Source organism: Neomonachus schauinslandi, chromosome 12 (assembly GCF_002201575.2).
Source record: "Neomonachus schauinslandi chromosome 12, ASM220157v2, whole genome shotgun sequence".
Lineage (NCBI taxonomy): Eukaryota > Metazoa > Chordata > Mammalia > Carnivora > Phocidae > Neomonachus > Neomonachus schauinslandi.
In genome coordinates, this window is record NC_058414.1 from 16,051,673 (window position 1) to 16,075,973 (window position 24,301).

The window sequence follows — 24,301 nt, forward strand, 5'->3', positions numbered from 1 at the left end:
ACACACACACACACACACACACACACACACACACACACACACACACACAACTATGTGACCTTCTCCTCTATACCCAGAATTTCCATCTAATTTTATGCTTCCAGCTGGCCAGGTTTTTGTTTTGTTTTTTTTTTAAAGATTTTATTTATTTATTTGAGAGAGAGCATGAGAGAGCACAAGCAGGGAGCAGAGGGAGAGGGAGAAGCAGGCTCCCCGCGGAGCAGGGAGCCGGATGTAGGGTGTGGGGCTCAATCCCAGGACCCTGGGATCATGACCTGAGCTGAAAGCAGACACTTAACTGACGGAGCCACCCAGGCACCCCCCACCTGGCCAGTTTTATTTGTAGCATCTGAGTTGGTAAAGATGAGAAGGAAATAGGAAGAAATGACCGTGGAGTGAAGGTGGCTAAAACTTTAACTTGGAAATTCCCTGCAAAGACAGTGAATGATTTATGCATCCTCATTAGAATCATGCATGAATCCTATTTACATGGATTTTTGACCTACTGAGTAATTTCTCATGCCAGCTAGTAACCTCTGGAGAACTCTCCATGGTGCTCGCTGATCTAAGTCATCCTGTCCCCTTATGATAAAGTTGATACTATTCTTTGCATTCCCATGAGAGTTCATGCACCCGGCAAAAATGGCACAAAATTTCTGCAGTCAATGATAAATTATTTTAAAATACACACTTTGTTAGAAATGGAGCTGAATGAGTGGTGTTCAAATGTTCCTTAGCAGCCGAAGCCACAAGAGAGCCTGCTAGTAAGGGTGACTGCAGCTGCCCCCCCACCTCTGGGTGCCCCCCTGGTCTTCAGGGAAGCACCTAACCTTCCAGGGGCGTGCTTGAAATGACTTGACATCCCTTCTAACCCAAGCTTCTAGTCCATTCTAATTGTCTTCCAGCTTTTGTCATGATCAAGGTGAGACATATTTTTTGGACTTCTGCCCTAACTAGCTGCAAATGTTTGTCCTCTCTCTCTCTTTGTTTCAAATTCACAGAGTTTCTTTCATGCCAGTAAAGCAAACATCCATCATGTATGGTCGGGTGTCCGTTTCAGCTGCTCTGAACCTGTTTTCTTCACAGGTTCACTGTGGACAAGGACCATTTGGTGGTGGCTGATGTAAGGGATGATGATGGTGGGACCTACACGTGTGTGGCCAACACAACTCTGGACAACGTTTCTGCCAGTGCTGTGCTGAGCGTTGTTGGTAAGAACTAGAACACACCCAGCACTGCTGGCTGCCTTGTGTTAGGTCAGAAGGAAAACTGTCCAGAGTAAATGCTTGCTTGTTATAGTTCTACAGTTTTGTAGGGGAATTAAATACCTACACTTTTCTTCTTTGAGAGAGGCCTTTGAGGCAGTAATTTCAGTATATACTACTGCAGCAGCGCTGGAATAAAATGATGGCTGTGCGTAGTAGTGATTTTTTTACAAGAAAATCGGGAGAAATAATGTACTTTGATTTAAGATTGAAAGATCCCTCCCCCCCGCCCCGCGTTGTTACTGCATGTTTACCAATGCCGTGTCCCACAGCTAGCGTACAGCTCGGTTTTAGAATCTTAATCATGGTCAGTCTTTGTCTTCTTGTGCTATCTTATATCTTTCCATGACTAATTTTGATTAAAATCCTTTATATTAATGTCCTTTCTAGCTCCTACTCCAACTCCAGCTCCTATTTACGGTAAACTAATATGAGTCTTCTTTCTCTGTTTTCTGTCAAACAAGTTCACATGTGTAAAAAATAATAATAGTAATAATAATAATTCCTCTCTTTTGTCTGCCACATCATTGATTGTGTTGCTTTAAGGACAAGGGCTCTGTCCAGCGTTCTGTTCTGTCTCTCATTTACTGCCATAAATCATTTCCTTCATTATAGCTCTGGAATGTTTCACTGAGTGTAGTACCACTCATTGCTAAATATTTCATGTGTTATTATAAAGTCATTTCATTTGATAAAAGTCCCTCTTTGGTATAATTTCCTTGTAAAATAGCATCATGCTTTTTCAAAAGCTGTCCTCCACTGTTTCCAGAATGAAAAAAAAAAAACTATCTCAAAGATCATTCCACAAATCAGGTTTTTATTTCAGGCTATTAAAAGTTGTTTCGGAAACACAGACGTTTGGGGATTCCATTTTCCAGAAATTTACATAGGAAAACAGTGAATGTTTAGAACATTTGACCTTTGTATTAGAGAAAAATAACTCATTGCGTTAAAAAACATGAATCACTAAAGAAAGACCAAAAGGAGGGCACTTCCGGGTTGTGTGACTTTTCTGAGCCTGGAAAATAAATCGGAAATTATTTCCAGAACTCTTTTTGATTAAGGAACCTTCATCTTTATTCAGCCTATAAATACAAAAATTAATTTTATGGCATACACGCAGCTGGATTTTACATAGTATCAATAGGTAAGCTATAAAAGAACTGCCCTTGGTAGATATTTACTGTTTCTTTACTGACAGGAAAGAAGTGTCCATATTTCTATATGGCTTCTGGTTCCCCAAGAGCCACAGTCACTCCCAAGAGCAAGGTCAGGAAAAGCCCAGAGGTGTCTGTACCCTACTGTCCTCTGAGAGTACACACGCCGTGTCCCCATGGGCCCGCCTGACTATTCTATGAGCCTCTGCATGAGGTATGCATGCTGAGGGCTACTTATATAGCATCAATCTTAGAATTCCCCTAAAAATATAAATATTCTCCAGGAGCTCCAAAATCTATAACTTCACACATTTCAGAAAGAACATTGAGGTCTTCTTAAGCAGTACATTATATTTGCCTGTATTTGTCTTTCAGCATTTGCCGTTCTGTCTCCCATTTATTAGAAATTAAGCTTCAATATTATTTTTTCTGTTTGTGCTCTTCATGTCTGTGAGAAGACACATTGAGAGTGCTGGTGAACCATGTATGCCCACCTCACTGGTTTTGGTCACCAGTGATGTGGTTTCATTTGAAAAAGGAGCAAGCGGAACTCCTTGCTTGGAGGAGGTCTTGGGTGTGCTTGTGTGTTCCCAGCAACCTCAGTGGCTCCCATTTCATTTCAGATGCATGCTCATTAACCATTAAGTGTGCTGTTTCTTTAAGATGCCCCCCACCCCCAACCCCACCCCCCACACCACCCCCCACCCCATCCCATCCCCACCCCCACCACCCCGTGAGTACTATCACGGGTAAATGAGAACCTCATAAGAATGGATGGGTAACGGTGGTATGTGTGTTCGGTCTACAGATGTCCCAAATCCTCCCTTTGATTTAGAATTGACGGATCAACTCGACAAAAGTGTTCAGCTGTCGTGGACGCCAGGCAATGACAACAACAGCCCTATTACAAGTATGTCATAGCCTTGTCTTTGTCACCGATACATTTCACCACCATTTCCCAAGCACTTTATCACATGCAATTGAAATCCCTTACAGAAGACATTTGCTGGCATTCTCTGTTTCATTACTAGTAAAACAAACACGTTGATCTATCACTCTCCTCTCTTCGGAGACTGAGTTATTCCTGCTTACAGCCTCTGGGATAGGACGCCACTTAGTTGCCAAAGATGTGAACTAAGCAAATACACTTTCCTTTTGTGTATGCGATCCGTCAGAATCACCTTAAATCTCCCCCATACTAGGATGACGCATTGTAAGCTATTCATTTCACCCATTAATGCGGGAGGAAAGGAGAGGAGGACCAGGCGCTGTTGTGCCAGTGTGTGTGTTAGGAAACTGAGATTTGGTGAGTAAAGTGATTTTGCAGACCCACAGTTGGTCACAGAGCTGGGTGTGGACAGTAGGTCTATTACCTTCCAGTGTGGGCCTCTTTCCTCCCCTCAGCCGCTGCAAAAAGAGGCACATTCCACAGTGTCTGCTCCTCACCATCAGGACATTAGTCTAGGGAGCAAAGTCAGGGGAGGGACCCCACTGTAAGGATACTGGAAGAGCTTCATAAAATTAGACTCTAGAGGTGCTTAGACATTTGACAAGTGAAAAGATACTTGAGAGAGTATCACAAGCCTGTAATATATTATGACCTTCAGGCATATGCTGCAGGAAAGCTAAATTCCTTTCTGACAAGTATCTCAGATTACTCTGAAGTGATGTGTGTGTTGATTTCTTGCACCCACTGATAAAGCAGAGTATTTCCGATGAAATTCAGCAAACACTTCCTCTCCATCTTGTGTTATTTCAAGGTATTCTTTTCTCAGCTGAGTATTCAGTCCTTGCTCAGAACCCTTAATCATTCATGCTCAGTCTTCCAGTTAATTCAATACAGTAGCCAGATTTAGCTGGTTAGGATGCGTGGAGACCCTTTGTACCTATATTTAAATACCATTAGATTTCAAAGCATTTCTACTCTTTCATTCATTCACTCATTCATTCAACAGATATTTATGGAGTGCCTATAATGTACCAGGCATTGTTCTAAAACAAAACAGTCAAAAATCTCTGCCTACATAGAGCTTATATTTTAGCTGAGGACACAAATAAAATAATGTTAATAATAATATATTATTCTTTTACATATAATATTGTTATATATGTATATATATATGTAAAATGCAATACACATTGTATATGCATATATATGTAGAACACACACACACACACACACACACACACACACTACTTAGATCTCCCTTCAGAAGAGAACCCGCCACAAGGAGTGTTGACAGCAGGCTCCTTCTGCTGCCCCTTTCCCAAGGATCTGCTGCAGTGTGTGCACATGAGGCCACGCTCTTCCTGAGCTCCTGCAGCAACTAAGGGGTAGAGTGTGAACTGGGCAGGCCTTGTAGGCCATTGTAAGTGTTGGAAGTCATTGGAGGGAATTAAATAGAGGAGTGATTAATGGATCACTCTGGCTATTCTATTGAAAATGGTCTAGGGGAGCCTGGGTGGTGCAGTCGGTTGAGTGTCAGACTCTTGGTTTCAGCTCAGGTCATGATCTCAGGGTGGTGAGATTGAGCCCCGTGTCGGGCTCCGAGCTGAGTGCAGAGTCTGCTTGAGATTCTTTCTCCCTCTGCCCCTCCCGTTCATGCGTGCTCTCTCTCTCACTCAAATAAATAAATCTTTAAAAAAAAAAAAAAGTGAAAATGGTCTATAGAAGAACAAGAGGGGAAGCAGGGAGACCAGGTAGGACCACAGTTCTCTGTGAAGTACCCTGTAGAACCTCAGCAAACTCACAAGGTGCCTCGGGATATGTTTTAAGTTTTTGACTTTTCAATTTTGATGTTTAAAAAACAGTCACATCTGTCAGACGCCACATAAAGTACGAGCTCAAGACAGCTTATGGTTCCCACACGATATTGCGGTACCATATTGTGATGATGCCGTGCCTGCAAAGCCTTTGCTGTGGTGAAAAGCAAGTACCGCATGAAAATCAGTGTGTAACAGGGAATGAGAAAGGTGGTGTCTTAACAAGGTTCGAGAAGCTATGCAGTGCCGAATAGGTTTTAAGTTGTGAAGACATGAAAATTTATTAAGTTGTATGGACCTAACTACTTACGTGGAAGTGTTAGATATTTCTTTTGGCCTAAGGGAACCATGAAGAAAATTACTGAGATGCTGCGTGCACCATGAGCTGAGAAAATCTGGGAACTCATGAGTTGGGAGGTTTTGCAGTGATTCACACGAGAGAGAGAGAACCGTGGCTTGGGTTAGGGCCGAGAGGGATGGAGGTGCTGAACAGTGGTCAGATTTTGCATGTTTTAAAGGTACAGCCAACAAAACTATGGACAGTAGGAAACAAAGAGGGAATCTAAGACGGGCTTCAAGGTTTTGAGCTGAGTTGTCACTGCCAGCCGGGGAGGAAGATCAGGATCACTCCTGGCAGTAACCAGTGTGTCATGCTGTCAGAGAGAAGCAGATGGAGTTGTTGAGTCAATGAGCTGTCCAAGTGTGCAGTTCAAGGGAGAGGCAGGGGCTGCCGAGAGAAATGTGCAAGTCACCAGTTTATGGGACTGGAGATCACCAGCCAGTGAATGGAGTTTGAAAGGCGAACTTGAGCTACTTAGCTTCGGAGCACTGCAACACAGAGCATTGCTACTTCGCCTTTGTATCTGTAATTCACATCACGGTACATGGGCACATTATAGGCAATTAGTAAGTATCTAAATACCTATTTTTTTAATGGGAGTAAACCATGTACATGCCACAAATTTTTAGTAGATGCAAAAGGGTATGCACTGAAAAGTAAGTCTTCCTCCTATCTCTAACTCCCACTTTCTCCAAGACCCCAGTGTTGTCAGTGTGTATTCTCCAGGAGGCAATACATGTATATTCAAGCATATAGGTGTGTGTGTACGTTACAGTCCATCTTTGTGCTCTTACCCAAGTGTTCCACACTGTTCTGTACCCTACTTGGTTACACTTAACAATGCAGTTCAGAAATCATTCCATTTTGGTGGCATATGGAGTAGCCCCCTTCAGTTTTTACAGCTGCAGAATATTCCACTGTGTCAGATACACCATAATTTATTTGATCAGTGTCCTGGTGCTGAACATTTAGGTTGTTTGCAATTAGCTTGTTTCAGCTGCAAACAGTGCTGTAATGTGGATTCCTTTTCATGTGCCTCTGAGCATATGCATGAGCACATTTATTCAAAATAAATTGGTAGGAGTATCGTTTCTCAGTCAAAGGATATTTGAGCTGAATATTGTGAGATGTTCTAAATTGTCCTCTATAGAAGTTGTGCCAATTTAAACTTCCCAGGAAGAACATAGGAGAATGCTTGTTTCCCTGTGTAATAGTCAATAAAGTATGTTGAACTTTTGATTGCTGCCAGTATGTTTAGTGGAAAGTAGTATCTCCTGATCTTTAATTTCTCCTGTTATGGAAAAAAAAAAGAAAGAAAGAAACCCTAAGCATCTTTTCATATATTGAAACTTTCCTAAGGATATGGAGACCACTTCTAAACAGATTTAAGTAACTCAACTCAGCATGCTAGAGAAAGAATACTAAATATTATTGGGTATGCTTAAATATTGAGGATACTGATAGAACTCTTAAATCAAAATGTTCTTACAGAATTTTTCTTGAAAGTGAAATAACCAATGTTCAGCTAGTCTTGTTAGATTGTTCTGTTCGTTATCCTCGGACGTACCCTTGGGTGGCTGACCTCACTGTCTTGGGTTCTGTGTGTGTGTGTGTTGTGGCCAGAATTCATCATTGAATATGAAGATGCAATGCACGAGGCAGGGCTGTGGCACCTCCAAACCGAGGTTTCTGGAATGCAGACCACAGCCCAGCTGAAGCTGTCGCCTTACGTGAACTACTCCTTCAGAGTGATGGCCGTGAACAGCCTCGGGAGGAGCTTGCCCAGTGAGGCATCTGAACAGTATTTGACTAAAGCCGCAGGTAAAGTGAGGCTTCTGTGACAGGAAATGAAGTAGAAAAGTTTTCCACTGTTTTAAAAAAAAAGACGCAAACTTACACATATGTGGCTGCTTAACTTCCAGAACCTGATACAAATCCCACAGCTGTGGAAGGACTGGGATCAGAGCCTGATAATTTGGTGATTACCTGGAAGGTGAGCTCAGCATGAAGCCTTCAGCTTTTCTCAGTGTATCTTAGAGTGGGGGGGGGGAATAAAAAAGGTGTTTTTAAACAATGTCTGTATTGGGACGTCTGGGTGGCTCAGTTGGTTAATAAGCTTCTGACTCAATTTCGGCTCTAGTCATGGTTTCAGGGTCGTGAGATTGAACCCTGTGTCGAGGGGCTGCTTGCAATTCTCCCTCTCCCTCTGTCCTCCCCCCTCCCACTTGCGTGCTCTCTCTTTCTCTCTCTATAAACAATGTATTAAAATCCCATTTCATCCATTTTGGGAAAAAATATATATTACATCTCTTTCTTTAAGAGATATTGTGTAGCAGTTAAAAGCTTAATCCTTGGAGCCCAAATGAATGGATGCAAATCCCAGCTTTGCCACTCACGGAGTGACTTTAAGCCAGTTGCTTAACATCACCATTATGTATCTGTATGATGGGACAAGTCATAGAACCAACCTCACACAATTAAAGGAATAAATACATATAGACCCTAGAACAGTGCCTAGCACATATATGTGCTCAACAAATGCTAGCTGGTATTATCATCATCACAGAGAGCCATCTAGAAGATATGTACCAAGTTATTCCAAGTAGTCAACTTCTTCTTCTGCCTCTGCTTTTCTCTCTCTTTTTTCTGGTTTATCCATATTTTCTGGATTTGGAAAATTAACATATTCACTTGGGTGATTTTAAAACTTATTTTAATAGACCTATTCATGCACACTTATATGCATACATACTCATACATATTTATATACATACCAACATGTAAAACAGGATAGACTGACAAGCCAATTTTTTTTAAGATTTTATTTTAAGTACTCTCTACACCCACTGTGGGGCTCGAACCCACAACCCCGAGATCAAGAGTCGCACGATCCTCCCACAGAGCCAGCCAGGCGCCCCAACAAGCCAACTTTTTTTTTTTTTTTTAATAAAGAAAGAAGCAGTTCACAAGCTTCTGGCTCTAAGTAAAATAGAGAATGATGCACTGTCACACAGACAGGGATATATAAAGGAAACTATGTAACTGAAATGCTCTAAGTCACCCACCCTTGACTGTGGAGCCAGTTTGAGAGGCTTATGTAGTATGTACAACTTCAAGATAGAAATTAACAACCTTTGAAATGTTGATCGCAGACAAGCTTTGAATCTCAGCACGAATGAAAAAAAAAAAAAAAAAGATAAAAGGTCCCTGGAAGACATTGTTAATAGCTCGCATTTTAACATTTCAGTGCTCACTTTCCTTAAGTCTGGGAATTGAATTTGGTGTTCCGGGGAAAAGGTTGCTCAATCTGTCTGTTTTATAAGCTCTGATTATTTGGCTTTTCTTACAGCCCTTGAATGGTTTCGAATCTAACGGGCCAGGCCTTCAGTACAAAGTGAGCTGGCGCCAGAAAGATGGTGACGATGAATGGACGTCTGTGGTGGTGGCAAATGTATCCAAATATATTGTCTCGGGCACACCGACCTTCGTTCCATACCTGATAAAAGTGCAGGCCCTGAATGACGTGGGGTTTGCTCCAGAGCCAGCCGTGGTCATGGGGCATTCTGGAGAAGACCGTAAGTGTTCGATGCTGTTTCAGTGATACTTTCCTTTATACCAGCAACACAGACTTACCAAGGTGCAAACCAAGGCCATGTCCAGGGGATGCGTAGACTGGGAGGGACGGAGGTGGCAGAAATTTTACTGAACATTCCTGAATGCAAACAGCCTGCTATGTAAAAAATAGGTTCAGAATGTCAAGTGTCGTTACTTTTAAAAAGATACATTATTCTCACCAAGTCAGATGAACAGATACCAAAAAAAAAAAAAAAAAAAATCTACTTTCAATCCTTGATAATTCATAGAATAAAGCTGGGTCATACTTCAAGCCAAAATTGTTAGTGGCATTTTTGCATGAAATTGCAAAATAACATTTTTACTTCTGCCCCCTTTCCTGTTTTTCCCTAGTCCCAATGGTGGCTCCCGGAAATGTGCACGTGAACGTGGTGAACAGTACCTTAGCTGAGGTGCACTGGGACCCCGTACCTCTGAAAAGTATCCGAGGACACCTGCAAGGCTATCGGGCAAGTGAAGGGAGATTTTTTTGCGTTTTTTCCGTAGGAACAGGCCCTCAGCGAATGCCACATGCACTTCTCTTGGTTGGAGGCCTTGAGAGTTCATCTGGTTTATCACCTCAGACAGGCCATGTCTCAAGAACCCTAGCTAGAGCAGAAGCAAAACCTCACTGCATCCAAAGTGGGGGCGGGGGGGGGGAGGGGGTAAGAAACTTTTTCTCCATTTTTCCCACAGATGGCCTAAAGTTCTTCCAACTAAACAATTAACAGAGGCACAAAATGGGGAAAACTAGTGTTTAAGAAACGAAAATACAACCAAATGCACCTAGCTTTAAAGCAATACTGACCACATGCGTTAAACGCACAAAATTGTCCTGAAAATAATGTAGGCATTTTTTAAAAAATCATTCAGATTATACTTCAAACTGTAGAGTCCCAACAGGGTCATTCTTACGACCATCATTTATCTTTGTTCTTGGGAAGCATGGAAAGACTGATGCGTAGAGATTTGTGATGGATGTGCCAGGAACTGGTTTTGCACCCACGAAGAAAGTCACGGCTCTGGGTCGTTAAAACTGACGCCTAGAAATCACTTTTGGTACTGCATCATATTCCGTGTTGGGGTTTTTTCTCTAACATTGCCAGATTCTGTATATATGTTGACTTCTCTTTAAACTTCTAAGGAGAATTTAAGAGCACTCATTAAACAGCAATTCTGGATTTTTAGCCAAAGGTAATCAACCCTTCGCTTACCCATCTTTCCAAAACCTGTGCCTGCCATTTAATACCAAAAATAAAAGTATTTATTAACGAAGTGATGCAGTTTGGCTTAGTGAGAAAGCCCTAGACTTGGCGTGGAGGATCCACTGTGGTTTTTGATTGCCCAGTGGCTGGGGGCAAGCCACTCAGAGGTCCGGGGTTCATCTGTGCTAAAGGAATAATAATAATAAAAGCTTCACCGTGGCTTTTAGGATTAAACTAAATGATATATTGTGCATGACATTATATTAGCTCTGGAGGAGTATATAAATACTGGCCAGTAATTTTTGTTTTTAGAATATTTTATATAAGTAAGACGCTTCAATCGTTCCATCATCTTCCATTCCCTTATGTTCTAGAGAGATCTGCGTGGGTGTCATGCTGTTCCATTTATTTCACTCACGCTCCTCCAACCCAGTAGTCTATAGCCCAGCTGCATCACATATTCTCAATTCCATTTCCCTCATTATGTTTGGGTTTCTTCTGTCTTGCCTCATAATCAATATCTCTCAGTTTTGCCAGGAGTCTTCTTCTAAAATGCACCAAGGACGTTATCTAGGATACAGCCATAAGACTTGAATCTCGTGAGCAGGAGGAAGCTTGTTTGCTCCCTTACCTGTCCCTGACTTTTGCCCGTGCTCTTTCAGATTTACTACTGGAAGGCGCAGAGTTCGTCTAAGAGAAACAGACGCCACCTTGAGAAGAAGATCCTCACTTTCCAGGGCAGCAAGACTCACGGCATGCTGCCTGGGCTGGAGCCCTTCAGCCACTACACGCTGAACGTCCGCGTGGTCAACGGGAAAGGGGAGGGCCCGGCCAGCCCCGACAGAGTCTTTAATACTCCAGAAGGAGGTAGGGGGTGGACGTGACTGAGATCCTAGAACATATGGCGCATCCTGAGACGCTTTGCATTACAGAAGGGGCCCCACAAAGCTGGCATCCTGTCAGCTCGCATGTGGCCCGAGGGTACGTGGGAGGCTTCACAACGCAAAATGCTGCCCCAAGCCGTCCTCTCCTGACTTAAGTTTTTCTCCCCACTTAGTCACGCTGTCAGAAACCTTGCTAATTTGATGTTTATTTGGGTCATTAACTTTCTGACCTGCAGGGAGTTCTGTAACTTCTCTAAGCCTCCCTTCCTTCATCTGAAAAGCATGAGCACTGATGTGATAGCCTAAGAAAAGCACCTGGGAAGAAAAATAATCCTGTCAGTCGTAGTTGACTTCTCTCCCGGTGCACCTTCATCGTTTCTGCTGAAGTTGAGATGAGGTAGAAGGTTGGAAGTCTTGACAAAATGGGTTGGGAAGAAAAGGAAAAGCATTGCAAGAAGGGGCCATTGCAAGGGGAGGGGGAAGGAGGATCAAATGTCCATCGAGGCAGGGGTGGGGCACAAGGCATTTGGACACAGGGACACAGAGCCTAGCAGATGAGGGAGAGAGGGACAGTAGAGTAAGAAAGATAAGGATTCACCCATTTGAATTTTGCTTCAAGCCCATATTAAAAATAAGCCAAATAACTTCTGTGGATTCCTTAGGTCTTTTTGATACAAGTAGTTCACAGACAAACTGGGTCCTGGCTCCTTTGAAGGGCTCATGATGTTGGCACCTGCCCAACATCCTCCGAGGGTCATCCTGTGTCCCACTCCCATCCTATGGCAATTGCTTGTCCTCGGTCTGTTGCTCCTTCAGAGGTTAAAGGCTTCTTCCTCTTGAGGCTTTCACTAGTGAAACCTCACTGCTCCTTGAGATGGTTCAGGGAAGGTGTCATGGTAGAGATGACCAGCGAATTAAAGGATAAAGAAGAGAGGAAGTAATATGTCCACAGACATGATGGTATGAAACAATATGGCTCCCTCAAGGAACTATAAGTCATGCAACCAGGAATGGTGAGGAAAGAGAGGAAGGTGAGCAAGGGTGGACCCATACCATGGATGGTCTTATATGCTATGGGTATTAACCTATAAGCCAGAGGCTCTTAACCTGAAGACTCTAGTCTCCTAGGGGGTCAGTGAATGGGTTTAGAGAGCTCCATGAACCCCCTAACTTTACTTTTTATATTTTTTAAAGATTCTATTTATTTTTTGACAGAGAGACAGCAAGAGAGGGAACACAAGCAGGGGGAGTGGAAGAGGGAGAAGCAGGCTTCCCGCAGAGCAGGGAGCCCGATGTGGGGCTTGGTCCCAGGACCCTGGTATCATGACCTGAGCTGAAGGCAGACGTTTAATGACTGAGCCACGCAGGCATCCCATGAACCCCCAAACTTTATATGCAATATGTGTTTACTTCTCCGGGGAGGGTTTTTGGCTATCGTCAGATTCTGAGAGGAGTGGCTTAGGGAAGCTGAGAACTATGTGCCAGGACTCAGTCACAGGCCACTGAGGGCCTCAAGTGGGGCAGTGGTAGAGAGGAGAGTAGGGAATGGATATGGTTGAGATGTACGAGATGAAATTGACAGGATGTAGTGTCCCAGGAGATGGAGGAAATGAGGCAGAGGGAGAAATTCGGGTTGACTCCTTGGTTTCTGGCTAGAGTGACGGGAGAGACAGGGGTGCCATTAATGGGCCTAGGAAATATGGTGGGTGTGTAGAAGAGCTAGCGACCGTGAGGAAGAGCTGCCTCCATCCATCATCCTCATGAGGAAGTGAATAAAAGAAGACCGGGCATGTGTCCTCTGGTCACATATGGCCAGCCTCAGCCACAGAGGACCTGACACCCTGCGGGTCGTCCCCAGAGTTGCGGGGGGCGGAGGGGATCTGCCAGCACCACAGCTTTTGTCCATCACCACGAGATTCTGGGCGTCTGTCAGCTCTCCAGATAAGAACCGCTCTGCACCTGGGCAGGCTGGCTCATGCCCAGAGCCCAGCAGGCAGCGTGTTCTGGCTGTTTGGAGACACCTGATTTGTTGGAGAAAACAGTTCTTAATAGCCCAGAACACAGCTGCATCTACCCAAAGGTCTGGTTAGAATAGTTTCACCAGTTTGCTTTTATTAAGACACCATTCACAAAACAAGTACCGTCTCCTTTAAAAATATTGGTTTGGATTCATCTAAAGGCAAAGTCTTTATGTATTTTGGAGGATGGCTTTAATGAGTCTAAATGGAAATGATGAGAAAGAAGAGGACAGGAATAGCTGGATGGTTTCTCATCACGGGTTTCTGGTAGTGTATTTTTGGCTGAATCGGGAGCAAGAGTGAGTTACAGAAAACCTTGGTGAATGGTGTGAACATGGTGTAGCATGTCACCTGAATACATACTGAAACATCCAAAAACCCTTTTGTTGACTCTCTGTTCTCACTCCAAGTCCCCAGTGCTCCATCCTCTTTGAAGATTGTTAACCCAACACTAGACTCCCTCACTCTGGAATGGGACCCACCGAGCCGCCCGAATGGCATTTTGACTGAATACACCTTAAAGTATCAGCCAAGTAAGTTATTGGGAGAAGAAAAGGGGGGAATATGGTTTCAAAAGGAAAAAAACTTAGCTGTTTCCTTAAAATACAAACTGGTTCTTTCTTTTTTTCTTTTTTTTAAAGATTTTATTTATTTTTTAACAGAGAGACAGACAGACAGTGAGAGAGGGAACACAAGCAGGGGGAGTCGGGGAGGGAGAAGCAGGCTTCCCGCTGAGCAGGGAGCCCGATGTGGAACTCGACCCCAGGACCCCGGGATCATGACCTGAGCCGAAGGCAGATGCTTAAAACTGAGCCACCCAGGCGCCCACAAACTGGTTATTTCTTTAGCGCTGTAGAATATATGCATATACCTTCAAGTGGTGTTCTAGAAGGAACTTCATATCAGACTTCTAAAGACATATATGCTGTTGAAAATGAAGCAGTCTGTAGAATCCTACAGACCTTTGACCATGGGGTGGATGCTATTGTTAGATTAGGTAGGCATTAGTTATCTGTAACTAGAAAATTGTAAAAAAAAAAAAGAAGAAGAAGAAGAAAAAAGAAACAGAAAAAGAGGGGTTCCTTTGGCACAAGGCCTCTGAGGACAAGGTTTGGGGTTATCAGTACATGACACCACCTGCAAAAACACAGAGAAAAGAAATGCTATTGGAATTCAGCCGTAAAATTCCACTCACTTATAAGCGGGTGGGGAGTATATTTCCCCCCGTTTTGCGATCGTGTAGAAGCTGTAAACGGCTAATGACAGTTATGTCGGGCAAGGCGTGAAGAGGATTACACAGGGAATGTAATCCAAGTTTGACATTTTTGCTTGACACATTTATTTGTAATAGTATTCCTATAGCAATTAATGGGGAATGCGCTTCTCTGTTATTTCTTATTGCCAGTTAACAGCACCCACGAATTAGGCCCACTGGTGGATCTGAAAATTCCTGCCAACAAGACACGCTGGACTTTAAAAAATTTAAATTTCAGCACGCGGTATAAGTTTTATTTTTATGCACAAACAGCAGCAGGATCCGGAAGTCAAATAACAGAGGAGGCAGTGACAACTGTGGATGAAGGTAAGATGGGTATGTATAAAATTCACGGAACTTTTAAGTGTCGCGAGACCAAAGTCTTTAACCTGAGCGTATGCCTTCTCTTTCCTTCTTCCCGTGGAGGATCCATCTTACCCAACTAATGCGAACACTTGTTTGTAATTTCCCATCCTGACATCTGTAAAGTCAATTATTTAATTCATGTTAGAATAACTATTGGATATTTGTTTTCCGAGTCTGTGTGAAATTTTTAAACTGACATTAAAATGTTGAGGTGAGAGTGGGAAGTTACAGCATTTTGCCACACAGGAACTCAAAGTTCAAGGCAATGTGTTTTCCTGTCTACAACTTAACATGTATACATACACACACGTACACACGTACATACACATACATGTAATACACACATGTATGCGCACACCGCCACACATATCCATGTGCAAATAAATAGATGTAATTCTAGTTCTGGTCTTGAGACACCAGAAGATAGTTTGCTAGGCCACATTCTGGTTGAGGATTTCTAGCAAGGAATATGAAACAGTAATGAAATAGTGCCTTTGTTTTGTGTTTGAGCATGGGACTTTGTATTTTGGTATGCCATCTGGTACAGAGAAAGCAAAATAGTCCCATTAGAGTATCAAGAAAAGGAATTAATAATTCCTTCCTGACTATTTTGAAAAAATTTCGATTCGATGAAAATGTCCAAAAATTTTATAAAAGATTTTCTGATTTTGCATGTCACTAAATCGTAGAATTTCTTGAGGGTTATTTATTTGATTATCTTCCGTAGCATGAGGAATTGACATTTCTACCCAAAAATTGGTTTGAAATACTCTAAGCCTTGTTCCATAAGAGGGAAATATGATAATGCACCTTAAGGAAAGTATGTATTTGATTGCTGGGTAAGCTTGGGGACACCAACATATCTCTGTCCCCTGTACCTGAGGTGGGACACTTCATTCTTCTTGCATGCTTTGGCATTATTAATAAGTGTTTTTATATCGCTTTACATGCTCATGGGTGTGTTACATCTAACTATATAGTGTCCTATTTCTGTTTCCCTTCATTAAAGCTGGTATTCCTCCACCTGATGTAGGTGCAGGCAAAGGTAAAATCATTCATCTGCATGACTTTATACATGTGTGAAATTTGCAATGTTAAACATGGCGAAGTGCAGCATGGGTTAAAAAAAAAGATATAAAATGAGCTTTGAAACACCAAACAGAAAAGAAGATCTCAGAAGATCTTGGCTTGAAAATTCATGTCTAGTCTTTTCCACAACTAGAAAGCCACACACTGAATTCTACTAACCCTTCTTCACAAGACCCATCCCTGGTACAAACCCTCATCTTCGCTTTTAATGATGGGATTGGGGCTGGATCAGACAGCACCCAAACTGTGGATTGTCACAAATCCTCTCTGTGGCCACACCACATGCTCAGAGTTCAGAAATATTCCTCCTGTTCTGCAAACAGCCTGTAAGAACTCGGATCAGCCGAGCTCTCCATTCTCATCTGATTTAGCCCTACTCCTTGTAGACACAGTGTCCTCTTTGCTGACATGACACCACACCGTCCATTCAGAGTTCCGGCTTAGTGATGCCCTCTAACTGGCCCTGAACCCACAGTCTCCCCACCAGGATCCCTCTGAGCAAGTCTTCCTGTCAGCCTACATGCTCTACCCAGTTGTGTGAATCCATCCTGTCTTCACCACACCGCACACATCTCTTTCCCCTGGGGCATAGTGGAGTACTTTTGTTCTCCTTTGTCTCTCCCAGCTCTCTGCCTGAGGAAGGTGTGTTGGGAGAGCAGTGCTTAAATCCACTGGGATAGGCCTTCCCCCCTGAGGCAGTCCTGAAGATCCTCCTCCATCTTTGGCCCTTGGCCATTGTTGATCTGTTAGCTTTTTCAAGAGCTGGGAGTCCCAGCCACAGGGCACTGTTTTCCGGTGGAGTCCCCCTGGCCAGGGGTGGTCTTAAACTTTGACAGACTTGAGTACAAACAGGAATGAAGAAGAAGACCAAGAGAAAGAAGTGCCTTGCCCGAAATTACTCAGATCTTGTGTGAGTAAGCCTGATTCAGATCTTTTATTCTTTTTTTTTTATAAGAAATCCACTTACATTCATAGCCTTGGTAAATAATAAACTGTATATCAAATAGATTTTGCAGTGACTGAATACAGTAGCCACGTTCAGTAATCTTAATAATGTTATCTGTGTGCTTTGAGTCTTGAAAGAACGAGGCTGTGAAAATTCAAAATTTCCACAGTATGGTAGAAAGATAGAAGCCTCCCCCTTACGTGTATGCGCCTTGCCAGGCTTAATTAGATATCAATTAAGGTCCTTGGTTGTGTTACAATAATTCCCTGCTATGTTCCCCTGGTAACCTTTCACTGAAGCATTCCAGAGAAAGCCTGGCCTCCTTCCCGATGCCGGTGGACGCGTCCCCAGGGCTCTGCCTGGAGTCAGTAGCTGCGTTAATTGCTCTGTAAGAGGGCTGTCTGTGAGTGAGCCTGAGTTTCCCACTGACTTGCCATGGTAGAAGACAGCATGCATTCACTGGAAAAAAGAATTATCCACTGATGTTAATGAATTAAAACCAATTAAGAGAAATCCTTATTAAAATAGTTTAGGTTCTACCATTTAATGTTACTAAATTGAATTGTGAGTTGCTTACGATGATGGAGACAAGCAAAAATGGATTGTCGGAAGGTTCACAAAACCCCTGATGTTGAAATCGGGTGGATCTCAGATAAGAAGAGAAATAGGGTTTAAATGTGTTTTGAAAACCTAAACCTAACCTTATTTTTTTTCTACATTGCTTCTTTTAATAGTGCACTAGCCATTGAACATTGCTTGCATAAAATGAAGGCAAATGCCTTAAGACTTTAACAGCTCAAGAAATAATTTGTTATCCTGGGTTTTCTTTCCTTAAAAATATCTCTTTTTTTGGGCACCTGGGTGGCTCAGATGGTTAAGCGTCTGCCTTCGGCTCGGGTCATGATCTCAGGGTCCTGGGATCGAGTCCCGCATCGGGCTCCCTGCTCCTTGGGAGCCTGTTTCTCCCTCTGCCTTTCTCCCTCTGCCTTTCTCTCTCGCTCTGTCTCTCATGAATAAAAAAAAAAAAAAAAAAACTTTAAAAAAAAAAAATCTCTTTTTTTGATCTCAGAATGAATTCTATTCTCTTTTTCTTCTCCATACAATTTACTCTCTGAGAGAGGAGAAAAAGGAAAGTTCTCTATGATCCTGCTAAATTTTCATATTTTTATGGTTTTTCGCTTTTTCTTTGAAAGAGGGGCTCCTGGGTGGCTCAGTCGGTTAAGCGTCTGCCTTCAGCTCAGGTCATGATCCCAGGATCCTGGGATCAAGCCCCACATTGGGCTCCCTGCTCTGCGGGAAGCCTGCTTCTCTCTTTCCCACTCCCACTGCTTGTGTTCCCTCTCTCGCTGTGTCTCTCTCTGTCAAATACATAAATAAAATATTTTTTAAAAAGAAGAGGATGAAAGAATCAGAGATGGCTCGCTGAGAGAAAACAGGTGTGATATCCTCAGCTCTGGATGCATCGGCCTCTGGTGGCTTCAGTCCACCTCTTATCGAAGGGGAAAAGAGATGCATCCGAGTTTACATTTTTTTAAATTTTCTTACAGATTTTAAGAGATGTTAATGAAACCCAAACTTACAAATATGTAATTGCAAAAAGGAGCATTTAAATCACTAAGTAGAATCCAGGACAATCCATTTGGCTGTACTGCACCATACCCACCCCTTCCCTTCCCATGCCTTAGTTGGGCATGGACACACTCCTGAGATCTTTAAGAGTCACTTATTTGGATCCGTGTCCTTGTTTGGATAAAGCCTTCAATGTCTGTGTAAGAGCAGTGGTTGTTTAGCTGCATCTGTTTAATTTCTGTGTCCTTTTAAATAGTTTCAGGGCCTGGGATTCTAGAAAATAAACCTGTGAAGGCATCTGTAGAAGTGATCTGAAAAATCACAGCTAACGGATTTGCCTTCTGGGCCAGTGTTGCTGTTGGATGGACATGGCTTTACCCATAGCCTTTACTTTCTCATCCTTGGGCCCATTCATCAGAACACTCTTGTCAGGTGACCAGTTGGGGTACAGAAATAGGGAGAGACTGACAGGTCAGAAACTGAACGTGATTCTTGACATAATTAGCAGCAGACTGTGGTCAGCCAGTCAGGACGGAGCAGAGCTGGGCACCAAGGAGCTGGTGACAAATCCTCTCTGTGGTCAGACTGTGGTCACTGTATAATTACACCAGAGTTGGTCCCACCACTACCAATGAGGTCAAGAAACAAGGAAAAGCTAAAGAATATGTAAACAAAAATCAAGTTTAAGGTTTGGCCCAAAGAACAACAACAAAATGACTATATAAAAAGTTCAATCAGTTCAACAGCTAAAGTCTATCTGCTGCATAAAGTGCACCAGCCTTTTTTAAGGCACTGTGTACCAGGATGGTAAGACAGACCTTGCCTTTGATATGCTAAAAATGTGGCAGCTGACACCAACACATTAAAAAAAGAGTAAAAACAGGGGCGCCTGGGTGGCTCAGTTGGTTGAGTGACCGAGTCTTGGTTTCTGCTCAAGTCGTGATCTCATGGGTTGTGAGATCGAGCCCCATGTCAGGCTTTGCACGCAGCGGGGGGTCTGCTTGAAGATTCTCTCAATCTGCCCCTCCCCCCATTCATGCTCTCTCTCTCTCTCTCTCTCTCAAATATATAAATAAATCTTTTTTTTAAAGAAGAGTAAAAATAGATGCTAAACTAGTAATTTGAACAATATTTTATCTAAGCATAGAGGAGGGAACCATTTATTTTGCTCAAAAGGATCGGGAAAAATTTCACGAAAATAGTAATATTGAACTGGGCCTAGAAAGACAAATAGAATTTGGACAGATGAGCCGGGGGATTGGGGTGCATAAATTCTTGGTAAGAGGCATAAGCAAAGGCATGGGCTTTGAAAATCCACAGGATGTTTCAGTTGTGCCCAGAGCCGTGACTGAAGAGGTAGATGAGGCCAGATGTGAATGATCCTTCAGGACGACGGACGTCTTGCTAAGGAAAGAGTGTTTACCTGTGGGCAGAGGCGAGCCGTCCACCTTTCAAACAGGGAGTGACAGGATCACACACGTAGTTCAGGAAGCTAAAATCTAGGGAGCTACACTGGTGGGATCTACAAAGAAAGACTTAGGGTACGGAGAGAGACAAGAGACAGGCTTTGCAGAAAGCTCCAAATAGAAATGACACTCGCAGTCCCTTGGCTGGCAGTCCAGAAAGTGGGTGAGTGGAGGGTAAAGGCGAGGAACCTTGGGATTCTCTGTGGTAAAAGTATGATATCTTCTCTGTCTTTAAGAATAAGCTAAATGCTTTTCTGTTGGACGTATTTCACTGTGCTTCTGCCTTGACCTCTCCCATCAATACACCAAGATTAAATTCCTCAGTTCTATGATTCCAAAATTTCTTAAAGAAAATTAACATTTTGCTTTGTATTTATTGTCTCTGTTGATTGATCATATTCCTATCATTATCTCCTCCTTTAAGAGGAAAATCTCAGACGATAAAATCAAATAGCCCCACAGAAGGACCCTAATATAATTCTGTAATCAGTTTTGCTCTCTGCTGTTTCCTTTAGCACAGAAGGGTACACACACATAGGATGGTGAGTTATCTCAGAGGTCAAGTGCATTATTTCATTTCTTCAATATACAGAACTTGAGTAACTTATTTTTTTTTTAAGATTTTATTTATTTGCGAGACAGAGCACAAGCAGGGGGTGAGGGGCGAAGGGAGAGGGGAAAAGCAGACTCCCTGCTGAGCAGGGAGCCCAATGCGGGACTCGATCCCAGGACCCTGGGATCATGACCCAAGCCCAAGGCAGACGCTTAACCAACTGAGCCACCCAGGCACCCAGAACTTACTCAATCTATGATGGGGTTACATCCCCATAAATCCATCATAAGTCAGAAATATTGTTAAGTCATAAATGCATTCAATGCACATAACTTACCAAAACTGGCTTAGCCTAGCCTACCTGACATGGGCTCAGAACACTTACATTAGTCTACAGCTGGGCAAAATCGTCTAACACAAAGCCTATTTGATAATAAAATGTTAATTATCTCATGTAATTTACTGAATACTGTACTGAAAGTGCAAACAGAATGGTCCCATGGGTACAGGAGGTTGTTCACTCTCGTGATCGCGTGGCTGAGGGGAGCTGCAGCAGGCACCCCTGCCCGGCCTCCTGAGAGTGTCATACCACAAACGACTAGCCCCAGAAAAGATCAAATTCAAAATATGATTTCTACTGAACGCTTACAGCTTTCACACCATTGTAAAGTAAAAAAATCCGAAGTTGAACCATCATTAAGTCGGGGACCGTCTGTATCTCTCTTTCTGATCCTAAGAAATGCTATTTCATGAAGTTAATTTCAGGAGAGGCCTTTAGCTTCCAAATTCTATAAAACAATTGGGAATTTAATTTTAGAGCTTAAGTCAGCCCTTGGACACTTTCTGATTTACTATCCTAGGACATTTTCTCTGGGATTATACATTGATCTAATTTTTGTGGCTACCCGAATTAATATATCTGTAAGTATGTCATTTTTAGTTTAGGTTGTTGTGAGAAGGCTGAGAGAACGGTCAGTCTCAGATAGCCAAATAATGTCTTTTAAAGGCTGTAGATGTAAACCTTTCCTCAGAGTCTTTAAAGACCCACACTGAGCTAATAAGTAGAACTGAAAAGCAGCCGCCTAGTATTGGGGTTTACCTTGCAGTAAGATTCTGTTACCTCCGCCCCCAGCATTGCTCAGCAACCCCCTCCCCACCCCACATCCATAAATGAAGGCTGATGTTTCCTGGGACTCTATCTAATGGACAACAGTCTACATCATTCAGGACCCATATAACAGAACTCATCAATCTGAATATTGTACATCGTTATTCCTGATTATTCATTTATGTCCTAACCCTTTCTGTCATGGAAGTGAAAAACAAGTGAACCCTAAATTTCAGCAATAAATCTTAAATTTTATGTGCACAATCTCAGAGGACTTCATCTTAGTTTATATTTGTGTGTTGGATGCTGCAGATCGATTGCTTGTTTGTTTTATTCTTCTGTTGTATATTTATCTTAAGCCATAAATCCCTGGGTCAGGAAGCTTACTGCCACAGCTGCGGAGATCAGTGCCATTTATCAGTGGGGAGTCGGAGGGGCACGTGAACTTTACTTTGAATATGATGTAGCTGGCACTAAGAAGCAATTTCATTGTCTGCTTGTTAATTTGGGGGATGCATTTTAAGAGAGTAAGAACATTTTTAAGGATTTACTGTGGATCATTCTGAAAAAATAACTCGATCCAATTAAATGAATCCTGTTTATCTAAAAAAAATTCTAGTGAACTGAACCATCAAACTGTATGTTTTATACATTGCTAGGAGTCTCTTTTGTTCCTGTTATTAAAAACAAGGGGCATAATATGTCCCATTGCATATGTTATTTTCATACTGTGGTACTTAAAACTGTTCTATACCCACAACATGTAAACAAGAGTAAGGTAGCAAAAATTATATTTGTAAGTACAAGTAGGAAAGAAGAAAACTCTGTTCAAATTGGACTTTGAAGGAGCAAAAATCAAACTGACTAGTTATCTTGCCCCTACCGCCCACCAGAATTTTATCAGAAATTGCCAAACATTAACACTTGGAAGGCACATCCATTATGTTTCAATGTTTAATGTATTCCCGTCAGGCACCAATGTATACCCCGGCCATGTCCAGCAGGAGGCGGGGCAGCTTTAATTTTCAACGATTGATGAAAACCCATGGCCCCTCCACAGTGCAGCCAGCTCTACACGTGATAAACTGGGTGGCCAATGAATATTTGTGACAACAGGTTGAACATTGTCCAGCTTTCTGCTCAGGCCTTTATCACACAAATAAATACTTTTAGAAGTAATTATTCCTTTAGGAGAATGAATACTCAGGAAAGGTTGAATCTATAACTTAGACAAATTTGAAAGCATTTAAGTGGGGCGCCCAGGTGGCTCATTCGATTAAGTGGGTGCCTTTGGCTCAGGTCATGATCCCAGGGTCCTGGGATCGAGCCGTCTCCCACTCTCCCTGCTTGTGTGCTCTCTCTCTGTCAAATAAATAAATAAAATCTTTTTTTAAAAATGAAAGCATTTATGTTTACCAAAAGATTCATCTTGTGAACCTCAAAAAACAATTTTTCCATAGTTCACTTGAACTATTTAATGTGTAACAATTCTTTTTATAAACATCGTTAGAGAAACAATAATTTCATAAGGCAAAGTGCAGGTGAAGAAGTTTCCTTTGCATTAAAAAGAAGATTTAATACACTGGGAATGTCTACAATGAATATGCAATCTCTATATCCAGTCAATTTTTATTTGAGGACATTTTCATATAGTTTTTCATTTCAGTTGATTTATTTGGCATGACTAGATTTATAATCATCTAAAACGATAAACCTAAGCAGTCTAGATTTTGTCTTTAGCGTATAAAGAATTTTCCTTTCTTGGAGTGTTAAGTAACTTCCAGTTCCTCAAAATACTCAAATTTGTTGTTTTTGCAAAACTCCCACAGACAAAGAAGAATGGAGGAAAGAAATTGTAAATGGTTCTCGGAGCTTCTTTGAGTGAAGGTGCCTAATGCCAGGAACGTAGCAAGTTTGAGTTGGTGCTGAGGGGGACTCTGGTTTTGTGAGTTCAGAGGATGTGTTTGAGATAGGCCCAGTTGGAGACAGGGGCCTAGTGGAGTTGGGTTATGGGTAGGGCCATGAATGTCTTTCTGTGGGGCTCAGTTGGGTTGGGACTTGGGGTTTTTAATTGTCTTTGGCTCTTTATATCAAATGAATTACAGAATTGGGCAGATCACCTTCTAATCATGGCATAGACACAAACCATTACAAAAACAGAGATATAAATGATTCTTAACTTACATTATGTAGGTAATTCAATTTTTCACATCCTTTACATGTGTAAACCTTCCCTTGGAGTTAGGATGGAATTTTCAAAATGCTTTTGAAGCTAAAATGATTCCTTGATAGAGTCATGATTTTTTTATGTCACAAGGGACTATAATCAGCACAAACCTGCAGTCTGGTTAGACAACTGAGGTAAAGATTATTATACTTGAATAGAATGAGACATCGTTCATATCATGTATCTCTTCTGACCACACCAAATTTGACTGCCTGCATAATTTTCGTTCTTTGAATGGTATCATAATATGCGACAAGTGATTAAAGTTTCTAAAATAATGTTCATGTAAGATGCAAGAATATTCATACCAGCTCATAAGATGGAGAATAATCCCTGCTGACCTACATTAGAGAAGGGCTGTGTGGCACAGACTTGCTTTGTGATTCATCCGTCCGTGTTACTTCTGTTCCATCGCCTCGTTCCATCTTGAGGAGATGCTGCATTTGCCATAGAACCCGTAGGCAAAACGCATTTTGTG

The 24,301-nt window shown here is 42.2% G+C and overlaps 1 protein-coding gene across 22 annotated transcripts in view; it reads left to right on the forward strand.

Annotated features, from left to right (window-relative positions):
* NRCAM (neuronal cell adhesion molecule) overlaps positions 1–24,301 on the forward strand; it is a 72,409-nt gene that overhangs the window by 33,729 nt on the left and 14,379 nt on the right. For 5 of the 22 annotated variants that reach the window (XM_044920038.1, XM_021682911.1, XM_044920039.1 and 2 more), the window contains 9 exons: positions 1,087–1,211; positions 3,231–3,332; positions 7,149–7,346; positions 7,448–7,518; positions 8,875–9,100; positions 9,492–9,607; positions 11,005–11,209; positions 13,655–13,777; positions 14,650–14,826. In XM_044920038.1, the coding sequence (XP_044775973.1) occupies positions 1,087–1,211; positions 3,231–3,332; positions 7,149–7,346; positions 7,448–7,518; positions 8,875–9,100; positions 9,492–9,607; positions 11,005–11,209; positions 13,655–13,777; positions 14,650–14,826 (1,343 nt within the window). Of the gene's footprint in view, positions 1–1,086; positions 1,212–1,655; positions 1,686–3,230; positions 3,333–7,148; positions 7,347–7,447; positions 7,519–8,874; positions 9,101–9,491; positions 9,608–11,004; positions 11,210–13,654; positions 13,778–14,649; positions 14,836–15,874; positions 15,911–24,301 lie in introns of all 22 variants that reach the window. The other 17 variants (XM_021682910.1, XM_044920037.1, XM_021682913.1 and 14 more) reach the window with 8 other exon arrangements.